The sequence below is a fragment of the Choristoneura fumiferana genome, chromosome 9 (genome assembly GCF_025370935.1).
Source record: "Choristoneura fumiferana chromosome 9, NRCan_CFum_1, whole genome shotgun sequence".
Lineage (NCBI taxonomy): Eukaryota > Metazoa > Arthropoda > Insecta > Lepidoptera > Tortricidae > Choristoneura > Choristoneura fumiferana.
This window is the reverse complement of record NC_133480.1, coordinates 5,803,843-5,817,030: the sequence shown is the minus strand read 5'-3', so window position 1 is coordinate 5,817,030 and position 13,188 is coordinate 5,803,843. Positions and strand designations below refer to the sequence as shown.

Genomic DNA, 13,188 nt, shown 5'->3' with positions numbered 1-13,188 from the left:
CAGCGGTTTGGGCTGTGCGTTGATCTATAAGTCAGTCAGTTTCTTCTTTTATATATATATAGATTTCAAGTTTCTAGCCCCAGCGGTTTGGGCTGTGCGTTGATCTATAAGTCAGTCAGTCAGTCAGTTTCTTCTTTTATATATATAGATATAGATAAATACGGAAGTTTCAAAAATACTCTAAAGCCTTCTTACAGGTATTTCAGGAGAATAGGTACCTACAGAAATATTTTCTGTATATTTGCCGAAATAATTGGCTGAGACTGTGGCAAGGGAAAACAGTCTGTGTATCATATAAGGGTTCCGTTTGTTCCAAAAGAGGCACAGAACTCATGTCATGCACAACATAATATATCTAGTAGGTACTTAGGCACGCCGGTTGTCCGTGAAATTTCGTAACATGTAATAAAATTCACCTACTTAACTATCTTATCATGTTTACAGTAATTAAATAGTTTGTGTGATATTGCTTTTTCACACAATAGTTAAATTATCTTATTCGAGGCATCGTTGCGAACCAGTACAGACATAGTGACATTGACAATCACTGTGTTTTTATGAAAAAGTGCTTGTCAAAAGTTTATTTGGACTTATCATACTTTGTTGACAAAATGGCACTTTTAGAAAGATGCGACGACAATCATGTCGGTCATTTTTTCTTCAGGTACATGCAAAATCGCCCAGATGACATCTTCCATGTAAGTTTTTTTAAGTATTTATTTTTACTTAGTACTTTGTACATAATTATATTTTTACTTAATTTATTGAATAAGGCGTTGCTTTTCGAAAGTCCATGTCAGTGAACTAAAACAATTACTTTGCTCACCCACGACCTTATGGTAGCTACTTTTATGCAAGAAATATGTGTTTATGCAGCACCTTCACTTCCACACTGTAAGAACACACACAAACCCATAAACCCATATTTCATCCACACTACACTGTCGTTTTTCGAACTCAACCAGAGCTCATCTTTAGAGCAACGAGTTCACATGCTACCAAATGTTAGACTAACATCTGATCTGGTCGGAGGGACTGCATGAACACACATTTCTACCGACCTATCTAAACGTAGCTATCATAAGTTGGCGGGTGAGCAAAGTAATAATAATTATTATTTAAACTAACAGGCAGGCAGTTGGAAGCAACTGATATGGGTGCCTGTATCTAGATGTTCATTGGTCAAGTATTTTTTGTACTGCTAATGTGTTGGTCTAGGCGTTTTTTAAATTTATTCACATTTAGTGCCTTTGTTTTAGTTCATTTTTAGGGTTCCGTAGTCAACTACGAACCCTTATTTCGCCATGTCTGTCCTCTGTCAGTCTGTCTGTCCGTCCGCGGCTAAGCTCAGAGACCGTTAGTACTAAATAGAAAGCTGTAATTTAGCATGCATATACATATTATCAGAAACCGACAAAGTGGTATAATATAAATATGAGGTACCTCCCATAGACGTAAAGTAGGGGTGATTTTTTTTTCCTCGACTAACCCTATAGTGTGGGGTACCGTTGGATAGAACATTTAAAACCATTGGGGGGTTGCCACGACGATTTTTTCGTTTCAGCGATCTGTTTGTGAAATGTTCAACCTTAAAGTACAAATTTTCATTAAAATCAAGCACCCCCCCCCTCTTAAATCCAAAACTGTTGGATGGAAAAATTAAAAAAAAACAGGGTGGTATGGATTCAGGAAGGATGTAGATTTGGTGCCATTTAATCAGTATAAAGCTTTTAGTACAACAACGTTCTCGATGACATCGTAAATAATAATAAATGCTTAGCGTAACAACAAATATTTGTCAACTGTAAATAATACTTCACTTATCTCTCGAGTTACTCAATTAGATAGACGCAGCAACTGGCGAGCAAGAGACGAGAAGGTCTGTGCTAGCCCGAACCACGCGGCTAGCGCAATGCTTCAGGAACATGGGGCTGCAGCCAGGAGATGTCCTGCTGCTGGGTGGCAAAAACCACCTGGATATGTTAATTCCCTTCTACGCAGCTTTAATGAGCGGCCTTCCTATAGCAGGAGTTGATCCACAGTTTAAGTATAGTTAGTACCTATAATATATAGTATAGTTAGTACCTATATTTAATGTTACCAGCAAAGAACACTACCGAATAATTTAATGGTTGGAGACATTTCGTGTAATGAAAAATAAGAAGCTTTTTGATCTAAAATAAACGTCGTTTAAAAATAATCCTACAGAATTTGTTGGGATCTTTATCATAATTATTTATTTATTTATCGTATGGGAAGAAGAGGAGGCCTGTGCAGTGGGACGTATATAGGCTGGGATGATGATGATGATGGAATACCTACGTGTTACTGCAAAGCTGTGTAAGCAATACGAATGAAAACTAATTGTCATCGTCTGCCTATACCTATATATCTCACACTCTGACACTGCAGTCTCTGTCACAGTTCTTGTCTGGATGAAAGGGCTCAGGCCATAGAAAGTTCCCACGCTGGTCAAAGGCAAATTTGGAACTTTACAAATACCATTGAATTGCTTCGCAGATTTGTAAAGGTTTCCTCACAATGTTTCCTTTACCATAAAGCTGGTAAATGTCAAATTAATGTTATTCCGAAAAACTCGACCTGTGAGTCAGAATTTGAACCCACGATGTTCTGCTTGAAAGCACCAAGCAAATCACAAGGCACTAGCACGGCTTTTAAGGTCTATGAGAATATAGAAATACTAAAACTACTGGCGCTGAAATTATTTTTAAATTTTATCTCTTCTTTGATCTTATAATTAATTTTATTTGGTTAAGTGGATTTGGTTTCAGCATACCTACCGAGAAAAAATTGTTTTAGATGAAATAAAACTGCTTTTCAAAATCGTTGAACCCAAAATAGCTTTTTGTGAATACGAGATGTATGAAGTGTATCACAAAGCAGTACAAGACTTGGGTCTGAATACCAAGATTGTCACATTCGGAGGTGGAGAGTGTAATCTGAAGAAATTCATGGAAACATATGATGATCAACAGCCTGAAATAGATTTCAGGTAACTTTTCTTTCTTTCCTTCTTTATTTCTTTTATCTGCACACAGTGTCATGCTTCAGCCATTTGCTGGAAAGCCGGGAGAGAAACATGCTTTCCCGTTATTCTCTGTGGGGTACTTTGGTCATTCTTTTTTGTTGATTAACTTTATTTTCTTCCTTGATCGACCCTAACCCCCAAGAGTACTACTTCACGAGACATTTTTAACTTATTTTAGTTGTTGAAGACATCTACCCTAAATAAGAGGAAAGTTAATAATATATTTCTGTTTCAGAGTTGCCACTTTTGATACAGACAAGGTATATTGCTGGCTGATCAGTACGAGTGGGACAACTGGCTTCCCTAAAGTAGTAGCTCTTAGACACTCTCATATTCTGCATAATTCTGGATTCTACAGTTACGCTGAAACTAATGTTAGGTAAGTTTTAACACGACTATTAGACCGCATGTAATAGCCGACCGTCAAGGATTTGGCACACTGGATGCGTTCTGCGGTCTGCGGTCAGGTCAAAGTGAACGCTGCCCGCATTATGTATGAACAACATTGTCGGTCAGGGCAATCGGTCAGCGGTCCGGTCAGGGCAATCGGTCAGCGATCCGGGCAGGGCAATCGTTCAGCGGTCTGGTCAGACAATCGGTGAGCTGTCCGAGCAAGGAAACCAGCGGCAAACAGCGGCATTTGACTGCGTGAACTATGATCACTGAGGAAGAAGAAAATATTGTGCTAATATGGTTGCATAGTCGTAGCAAAAAAAGAAAACGTGCGTGGATACACGATTTGAATGTAATGCGTCCACAACGTGGAGAGTTCAGCAACTTATGTCGAGAATTATATTCCTATGAAGATCGTTTTTATCTATATTTTCGGATGTCCCCAGCGTTTTTTTGAACAACTACATGCTTTAATATGTCATAAAAAAACAGGATACCTACAAACTGGCGAAAAGCATTTCTACCAAAGAAAGGCTTGCTATGTGTCTAAGGTAAAGTATTTATAAATTATTTATTTTACTTAAATTTCAAATATTGTCCAATGATATCATCACTATCTAAGCTGAATTTATCCCTGCATTGATTTCTTCAGCTGGAGGTGTTCCTAAATTGACATTTCTGGCTGGAGATGTCTCTGCATTGATTTCTTCGGCAGGAGGCGTTCCTAAATTGACATTTCCAGCTGGAGATATCTCTGCATTGATTTCTTCGTCAGGAGGTGTTCCTAAATTGACATCTTCTCTTCTTATTATATCATTATGACCCAGTCGTAAATCAAAAATATCCAACATTGTATCGCCTAAAATTAGTTCTTGATTCTCAGCATCTGCAAATATCTGTGAAATCTTTAATTTTAAGGAGTTTTTGACATATTTTTAAAAGTGTTAGCATAATTTAAAAACAACTGATCAATTTGGTCTATAGCTGTCTCATGTCTTCTTTTTTCAAAATAATCAATCATTGCACATCGGGTGAGTAACGATCGATATAAAAACTTTTGATATAATCTCATGTAATATAATTATCAAAAGATATAATGAACTTGTAATATAACAACTATTAATCAAATAGTCATAACGTATAACATACATGGGATATAACTTTGTTCTATATAAAGCTCAGTTGGTATAATGTACTATTGGCATAATCTGGAATACTTACTACATACAACAATTGATATAATTTTCATTTGATACAATGCAATTTATTTTTAAAACCAAACATTTATATTGTTATTAATTCGATTTGATGTAGTTTGGGTTAGGTTAGTTTACGACGACGAGCGAAGCGAGGAGGAGTGTTAGGTGGAACTGTGACCTTACAGCGCACGAGCCGAGCGAGCGAAGCGATCTTGCCTCGCCAGAACCGACTCTTTTGTATAATACTATAGTTTTTTTATTAATAAATAAAAATAAAAAAAATAAGTGCTAAAATTTTCATACTAAACAAAATAAATTGCAACCGAAAAAAATATATATCTTACGAAACATTATACCACTAATACTTATATCCAATATACATTATCCATTAAACGTTATATCAAAAATGTATTATACTAATTGATCATTATACGCCTTGAAATGATACTGATTGTTGTTATAACAAAAGTTTATTATGTCCCTTGAGTGATTATTTATATGTAATGAAATTATATTAAATGTTGTTATATCCAGCGAAAATATATCAAAAGTTGTTATACCAATCATTACACACGCGCTAGATGGCCTGGACGGAGACAGGTGCGCGTATATTTTGTGAAGAATGACCTCTTGATATGCTACTTCAATGAGAGGATACTGGCTATGGTGACACTCAGGTCCTTTACGGTGCCTGAATAAAGCTCCGTCTGAACATAAAATCGGAGTACCGATGCTGGTCTCTTCTACTTCATGGAGATGTCCCGTGTTTTCCCTGTATTCGCCGGCAATCTCTTTTAAGATGGCCAAGAGAACCAGGCGCGCGGCGCCCTTAACACCATCTAACCTAATATGAACTTTATTTGATATGCTTAACCGTAGTAATCGTAGTAATGTGAGTCAACTCACGTTGGTTATCCATTTCATCATCATCAGCCTGCCCCCATAAATGCCTCTCCCTTAGAACGCCACAATGAACGACAACTCGCCACTTGCATCCACCGGTTTTCCGCAATTTTCACAATGTCATCAGTTCTGCTGGTGGGAGGCCTGCCAACGCTTTGTTCTCGGTTCGTGGTCGCCACTCGTGTACTCTCCCCCAACGGTTATCTGTTCTTCGAGCGATGTGTTCCGCCCATTGCCACTTCTACTTGCATACTTTCCTAGCTATGTCGGTATTTCCAGTTATGTATTTATTTCCCTACTTTATATTTTCTTTACTTTTGTATTTAGAAAACGGTTATATAGGTAACAAGTTATAGGTTGTGTTACTCTGAAGATGAGCTCTGGTTGAGTTCGAAATGCGACAGTCTAGTGTGGTGGTGGTGATAGATGGGTTTGTGTGATTTGTGTGTGTTCTTACAGTGTGGAGGTGGAGGAACTGCATGAATTTTATTCCTGAAATCCTTAATTAATCAAAACTTTAATATATAACCGAAGTTTTCGTGAAATCAACAACGATTCTTCGAAAAGTGTTCGCCAAAATTCTTTAAATTGACATATATTTTTTATTTGTAAACCGATTCAAATGAAATAAACACTAAATGTTAACAACACATCAGTGAAAGCCGCATCCTTCTACGTTGATCGGTTTCTGAGATTAGCGTGTGCAAACTAGAGTTGCCGCGAATATTCGCTATTATTCGGTATTCGGCATTATTCGTCATTTTTTTGCTATTCGTCGAATATCGAACAATAATGTCTATTATTCGACATGCGGCGAATAGCTGTCTAAAATAAACTTTTAAATGAAAAAAACTATAGCTTTAAGCCTATGCTTAAATAATCACTTTAATTTTTCTTAAAAAACAAAACACACTTAGTTTAGTATTAATTATTATCGTTAATATTAAATGGCATACAAAAATCAGTCATGTTAAAGTAAGGCTTTTTAATTAATATTTAAAATCCGGAAGGGGCAGATTGTGGTGCAAAAAAACTAGTTTTTCTGCACGATTGGGATCAAGTCGGTTGTACTTTTCTTCATACATCAAACCTGCCTCAGAAAATAGTCTTTCCGAATAAACAGAACTTGCTGGTGTGATTAAGTATCGTAGGCATTCCCCGTAAAATAGGTAGGTATATAACGTACAAGAAATGGGTTGCCAGCATTTAAAATGTAAAATCAGTATAGGTAATATCAGAATGTGAGACTGATTGACTGATTTCCTTTGTACATCTCTTTTTCTTGTTAATTGTAATTTTCAATGTTTTATGTACAGTAAAGAGTTAAAATACAATACAATTTCCTAACTTCATTTTCTTTTCTCATAACCTTCGAAAAAATTTAGATTACAGTAGGTAAAAAAATAAATGATTTTACAAGCGATAGGTACATTCGATAACAAATAATCTATTTTTTATATTCCTTTGTTAATGTCGAATAATAATAGCGAATTATTCGACTATTCGCCATAGGGAATGGCGATTAATCGGTATTCGACTATTCGCTATTACAACTATTCGCGGCAACTCTAGTGCAAACGCACAGGCAAACAGACAAACAGACAATAATTTTAAAAAGTATTATTTTGGGTTCTATTACGCTAACATAGGTCCCTAGTAACAGTTTTTTTCCAAACATTTCCAATGTACAGACACCGACTTATGTATAGGTAGAGACGACAGAACATTTATGTATAGGTAGATAGATAGTACTCACCATCATTCATATGGAACTACGTCGCAATTTCTCGCCACGTGTTCATTTTTTTTCATTATCTTTATAAAAGCAATCTTCGTAGAAATAGTCGTACGGCGTCTATAAACTCTTCTGTTCGATCGTAGACATTATTTCCGAAATATCTGAAATATTGTGTGTGCAATACGTTTGGTTACAACTGGCCGTGACCGTTGCCTAGGGATGCACATTACGATTCGATTTTTATGAAGATCGATTCAATTGGATACGATTTAGCAATTTTTTGAATCGATTCATTTCAATACGATCTACAACCGATTCGATTCATAAGTAAGGTGAATCGTATCCTTTAAATTGTATTCAGAGACAACGTATTAATTTGTTATAAGTATTGAATATTTATTACCTATCTCCAATTCTTAGTGAAGAGAAATCGATTATAAGTGGATGCCGCAACAAATTCACATTACTAGTTCGCATTGTTTTGTTTATGTTACCAAGCGAAGTAAATAAATGTATGTACACACAAAAAACAGAAACATGATGCGGATAGTTTAAAAAACATTGATTTTAGTTATAGGTAGCTAAATTTTATTTATTTTACATTGTTTTATGCTGTATGTATCGTCCTGTATGAATACTTAATCATAATTATTGACCACACATTGGATATGTACATATATACCTAATTCCAACGATTAGGTATATACTTATATCCAATGTGTGGTCAGATTTAGGGCCTGTTTCACCACTTGTCGATTAACTTTAAGTGCCAGATAAAAGTAATGCCAACTTTGTTTATTCGGACAAAACAAACATTAATGGCATCACTGATGATATTCGTCACTATCAAAATAAATACAAATTTTTAACAGATTTTTACGATCCGATTTTTGTGAGATCGATTCGATCCATGGATCGTTTCAGAGGTTTACGATCCATTACGATTCAAAGTGAAAAATCGTGCATCCCTACCGTTGATCTGCCCGCCGCCCGCCTGCTCGTGCCCTCTGTCCGGCGCCCGCTGCCCGCCTACCTGCCCGTACGCATCTTGCCTTCCCCCGCGTTCTTTGATCATGCTCGCACGGTCGGATCGCATATACAAAATATACAGAGACCGACAATGTTGTTCATACAGAATGCGGGCAGCGTTCACTTTGACCTGACCTCAGACCGCAGAACGCATCCAGTGTGCCAAATCCTTCATTCATTATAATTTTGAACGTTACAGAATTTATTTGGAACCAATAATTTTAGATGTACCTAAAGAAAATTACGTCATTATTCCTACAAAACAAAAATAACAATTCTTATGTTTTTTTTTGCTCCCATTAAAAGGCATATGGTTGTCCTTTTCTTCGACGTCACGTAAGATAAAAGATTACAATTGTCAAGATTTTTAAGGTTAATTTTCGGCATGCTAATAATATACATATCTACCTCTTTTAATATATTTATCATTGTTTGAAACAACAAGAATTGAAAAACCAGTGACAATCTTAAGCCACTTTATTTTCGTAGTCGAGACTTAGTTTTAAAACTTCCTTACTTAAGTTATAACATTACTCTCTATCTGCGCGATCGAATCTTACCTAGGTACCTCTAAATAAGAAGATCCTGAAATGATCTACAGAATCAAAGCGATATTTTCCAACGCCAGACTGGCTAGTTTACATCGGGGCATCGGGGCTCATTGTGCCGTTCTCTGGGAGAGGAGAGGCCTGTGTCCACCAATGGACTTCATTCATCTGACGGTAATGATGATGAATTTGTAGTAAGGTTTTAATTTTTATCAAAGATCTATCTTCTCGTCTCGTTTTGGCCTAAGGCGACCCTCCCTCGGGAGCTGGCACTTACCTCTCACAAAGATTAGGAATAACAGTTCAGAGAGGTAATGCTGCCAGTGTCTTGGGGTCAATGCCTGAGGCAGAAAATTTGGACGACATTTTTACTTTCTGATATAAGTTTAAATAGTTTATATAGTTTTAGTTTTCCCAAGACTATATTTTTTTTACAGCGTTTCTTTCTACGGTCGGATTAACTTATTGTTTCGGAGTTCGAATAGACATTAAAAACTTTATTTTAGCCACGTAAATTTTAATTCAACTTCAAGTACCTATGAATGTTTAAATTTTTCTTTCCATTTTCAGCGAACGTAGAACTGCTTTGAATTTGTCTTCTATCCAGTGGATTTCAGCATGCTACAATGTATTGACGATGCCAATCCACTACACCATGGTGCTTACGTCGGCACCGCCCACCACAGAACATGTCATTGACATTATTAACAAGTATAAGGTAATCATCCTAAACGTCATAAACAGAAAAGAAAGCAAGCTCCCTAGGCTAAGCTAGCTAGGGTTAAAGTGATGTAGTTTTCTGTTTGTGTAATTCCGTTATATATAACTTACCATCATCTGGATAAGAATGGGAGCAATGTGCAATGCTGACCGAACATGTAGAGAAATGCATTGTTCATTCGCTGGAAGAGCGTTAAGTAGATATTTTTATTTTACGTAGGTAAACGATATTTCTAGTTAACTACAATGTTGCCTCGACAGGTACGAAGACTTACGTTGATATTTTTTTAATTCTAAGATTTTTTTTTTGAAGCCTGCAATTACTCTTACCACACCTTCAACACTGGCTCCTATACTGCATCATGAGAAACACTGTGACCTGACATGCTTTGACATTATCAAGATTGGGGGTTCGAAACTACACATGGAATTTTTGAGAGCTTTAAAGGTGAGAAAGTTTTTGTACTCGTAGATAGAGAGACATAAAAAATGACAAGTAATTTGAAAGACATATTACAATTATTAGGAAAAACATCAGTACTGGTCGTTAAAGACATCCTTATCAGCTGGGCTATTACGAAACTCGAAAATCAAAGTTCGTATCGTACCGTCCCGCTGACGCTTATATTATTTAATACGAGAGTGATAGGGACGGTACGATACGAACTTCGATTTTCGAGTTTCGTAGTAGCCTTGCAGGACAAATGAAAGGAAACTGTATGCATTATATTTCAGGCCAGAATGAACAAAAGCGCTCAATTGTTACAAGGCTATGGTCAAACAGAGAATGGTGGTGCCGTACTAGATCCAGTGCCAGAAGGACCTTTTGGCAATCTTGGGAAACCAACATCAACTTACCAAATTAAGGTAAATGTAAATACCTTGCTTACCGTACCTCTTCAAGGAAACCGACTTCATATCGTACTCCCTACTACCTTCCAGAGCTTTCCTTGTGTTGGGCTCACTTGGCCAGTTGTAAGCTGCCACGGTTAAGAGTATTTAAAACAGTTATTTATGACATTACATTCAATAGATGGTGTGCGTATATTTTAAAGTTCTGTCTGAACAGATCGTGGATCCTGAATCGGGTACGGTTATACAGGAACCAAACGTCACTGGGGAATTGTGGACAAAGGGACCCACCATGGCGGTATGGACATTAAAACTTACTATAAAATTGACGAAGGGTCTTTGACGCAAACTGATTGCATTCTGTTTTTAAACTCTTTCAGTGCTATTACAATAATCCCAAAGCAACAGCGGAAGCATTTTCTGAAGACGGTTACTACAAAACAGGGGATTTGGTCTACAGAGATGAGAATGACTATTACTTTTTTGTAGACAGACTCAAAATGCTATTGAAGTACAGAAACTACCAGGTATGCTATTTTAAACGCCCCCTTACCAAATCCTTGGACCTATAAAGCTGAAATTCTGCATGAATCTTTACGATGCAGAATACCTTGTAAAATTTTGACAGCTGGATAATGAGGCATGGGTAATAGAAACTTATTTTAGTATAAACACTGTAAGATGAGATAACCTTCTTCTTCTTCTTCAAATTCTTTCATCAATTTTACAGGTCATCCCTCCAGAAGTTGAAGAGGTCATATTGACACATGATGGCGTTGCTGACGTGTGTGTCACTGGTGTGCCGCACCCTGATGACGGGGAGCTAGTGGTAGCGTGCGTGGTGCGGAAACCAGGGTCGATGGTTACTGCCAAGGAAATAAAGGATCTCGTTGCTAGTAAGTTACGTAGACAGCTTTACATACACAGGGAATCATATAATCTAGCTAGACGAATCCTGCGTAAGGTCTACGACTCGTAATCTATACAATGTATGAGTAGCCATGAATGGTTAGCACCAAATTACTTAAGTACACAAATATTTTCTTTCTTTCTCTGTCCGAAAAGGGTATAATTGGCCTACGCCTATGTGTATTACAATGTTTGTGTTTGTATTTTGATAGAATTTGCTTGATGGTCTCAAGGAAGTTTAGCGTCGCTGTAAGATCGGCATTATGGTATTTCGTGACAAGATTATACAATTTTTATTTATTAAGTAACTACATGTTTAAGTTTACCAAAATGTTTTCTTTATTATTTTAGTGTTTTGCAGAGCAGAATCCTAATAAAAGGACAAGTAGCTGATATTTATTGATTTGGTTGCAGGTCAGCTGTCAGTGCATAAGCATTTGCATGGCGGTGTGGTGTTCATGGATGCTTTACCACTGACGTCCACTGGCAAGGTAGCAAGACATAAACTTAGAGAAATTGTACTCACTGCAACAAGAGAAGGTTTGTAGGGACACACTTTGTAGCCTTACGCAGTAAGCTCATATCCCAGTACGTTTGCACTGGAATATGAGTTGACTCAGCAGCCAGTACTTCGGGCCGCGGGGCCCGCTTTGTAACCGTCACGGAGCTTACTGGAGGACGTACACGCCCCAGACCCAAGTTAGCGATAATCATGTGGAACAATGTGAAACTAATTGTGAACAATATAATTATATAAATTAATTAGTGAGCAACTTCTTTGTTTTCACCTCCACGACACCACTCCCTAAAGATGGTGTATCCTTAATTATAACAATTGCATTTTTTTGGGATATTGTTGGGATTATTTGCTGTTTTTTCACCCTCGGACTTAGTTATTAAATTCAATTATAAAAAAAAACTATAATTAAAAAAATCAAAAACCCGACTGGAAAAGTGAACTAAAAAGATCGAAACAAGACAAAAAAATGAGAAATATCAAAAGCTAACAATTGAATGAAAGAAATCGATACAAGACCAAACAAAAAAGATTAACTTTGATACCCATATTAATACGATAAGAAAAAAAAATTGGTTACCTCCAATTATTTGCATCTCACAGCCGCCATGTTTTTTTTAACGTCACCTATCTAAGGACATTTGGGTTGCTGTGACGATTCTAATGATACCTTAATTGTCTAAATCCGTCCAGCGGTTTGAGAGATATGGGGTAATAAAGAATACTTAGGTACCTACATACAAGATACGCGCGAAAAACAATACCTCTCCTTGCAGTCGGGTAAAAACTAAAGACAATTGAGCAAGTATTTTTTTAAATAACTTCTCTAGCTTATGTCTTAGAATTTTTTTGCTGAGGGCCAGCGTTTAAGGGAGCTTTACATTAGGAATATTGGGAATATTGGGATAAAAAGTAGCCAATGTGTTATTTCAGATGTCCAGATGTGGTATCTTCATACCAAATTTCATGACTCTAAGCCCAGCGGTAGTTAAACGCATTCAAACAACGTCTCCAATGTGATTTAATGAAATCACCAGCATCGGGTGAATAAATAATATTAATGATAACTTCAGTGGCATCAAAAAAACATTAACAGAAAGTGTCACTTAGTACTTGTTGGTTTGCGTGTGTACTTACGAGTACTTCATTAATCTATTTTATTTCAAAGCCACCAAATCAATTTAATCTACACATAGCCTATCGCAGTAAACTGCAGTAAATGGTCAGTAACATAACTATACTGAGCGGCAAAGAATCTGGCCCTCAAAGGTATGCAGTAATAGGTAATTTTGTATTTAGAATGGGCCGAATTTTGTGCCGCTGGTTATTAT

At 36.8% G+C, this 13,188-nt stretch overlaps 1 protein-coding gene across 2 annotated transcripts; it reads left to right on the top strand.

Annotated features, from left to right (window-relative positions):
• Positions 1-480: 480 nt before the first annotated feature.
• Positions 481-12,109, top strand: LOC141431043 (luciferin 4-monooxygenase-like). 2 transcript variants are annotated; one of them, XM_074092011.1, is made up of 11 exons: positions 481-698; positions 1,845-2,052; positions 2,821-3,013; positions 3,285-3,428; positions 9,430-9,577; positions 9,893-10,027; positions 10,315-10,446; positions 10,649-10,729; positions 10,812-10,958; positions 11,162-11,327; positions 11,755-12,109. In XM_074092011.1, the coding sequence occupies exons 1-11, from the start codon at positions 558-560 to the stop codon at positions 11,886-11,888; spliced, it is 1,629 nt and encodes a 542-aa protein (XP_073948112.1). In that variant the 5' UTR covers positions 481-557; the 3' UTR covers positions 11,889-12,109. The 2 variants fall into 2 exon arrangements, with proteins under 2 accessions (XP_073948112.1, XP_073948113.1); XM_074092012.1 differs by having other exon boundaries at positions 1,833-2,052.
• Positions 12,110-13,188: the final 1,079 nt, after the last annotated feature.

What these genes read in the sequence shown, in the direction of transcription:
- LOC141431043 (XM_074092011.1), top strand. Translation starts at nt 558, where the DNA reads ATGAAAAAGTGCTTGTCAAAAGTTTATTTGGACTTATCATACTTTGTT. An exon ending in GCCCAGATGACATCTTCCAT is followed by an intron (nt 699 to 1,844) that starts GTAAGTTTTTTT and finishes TTACTCAATTAG; the next exon opens with ATAGACGCAGCAACTGGCGA. An exon ending in CAGCCTGAAATAGATTTCAG is followed by an intron (nt 3,014 to 3,284) that starts GTAACTTTTCTT and finishes TTTCTGTTTCAG; the next exon opens with AGTTGCCACTTTTGATACAG.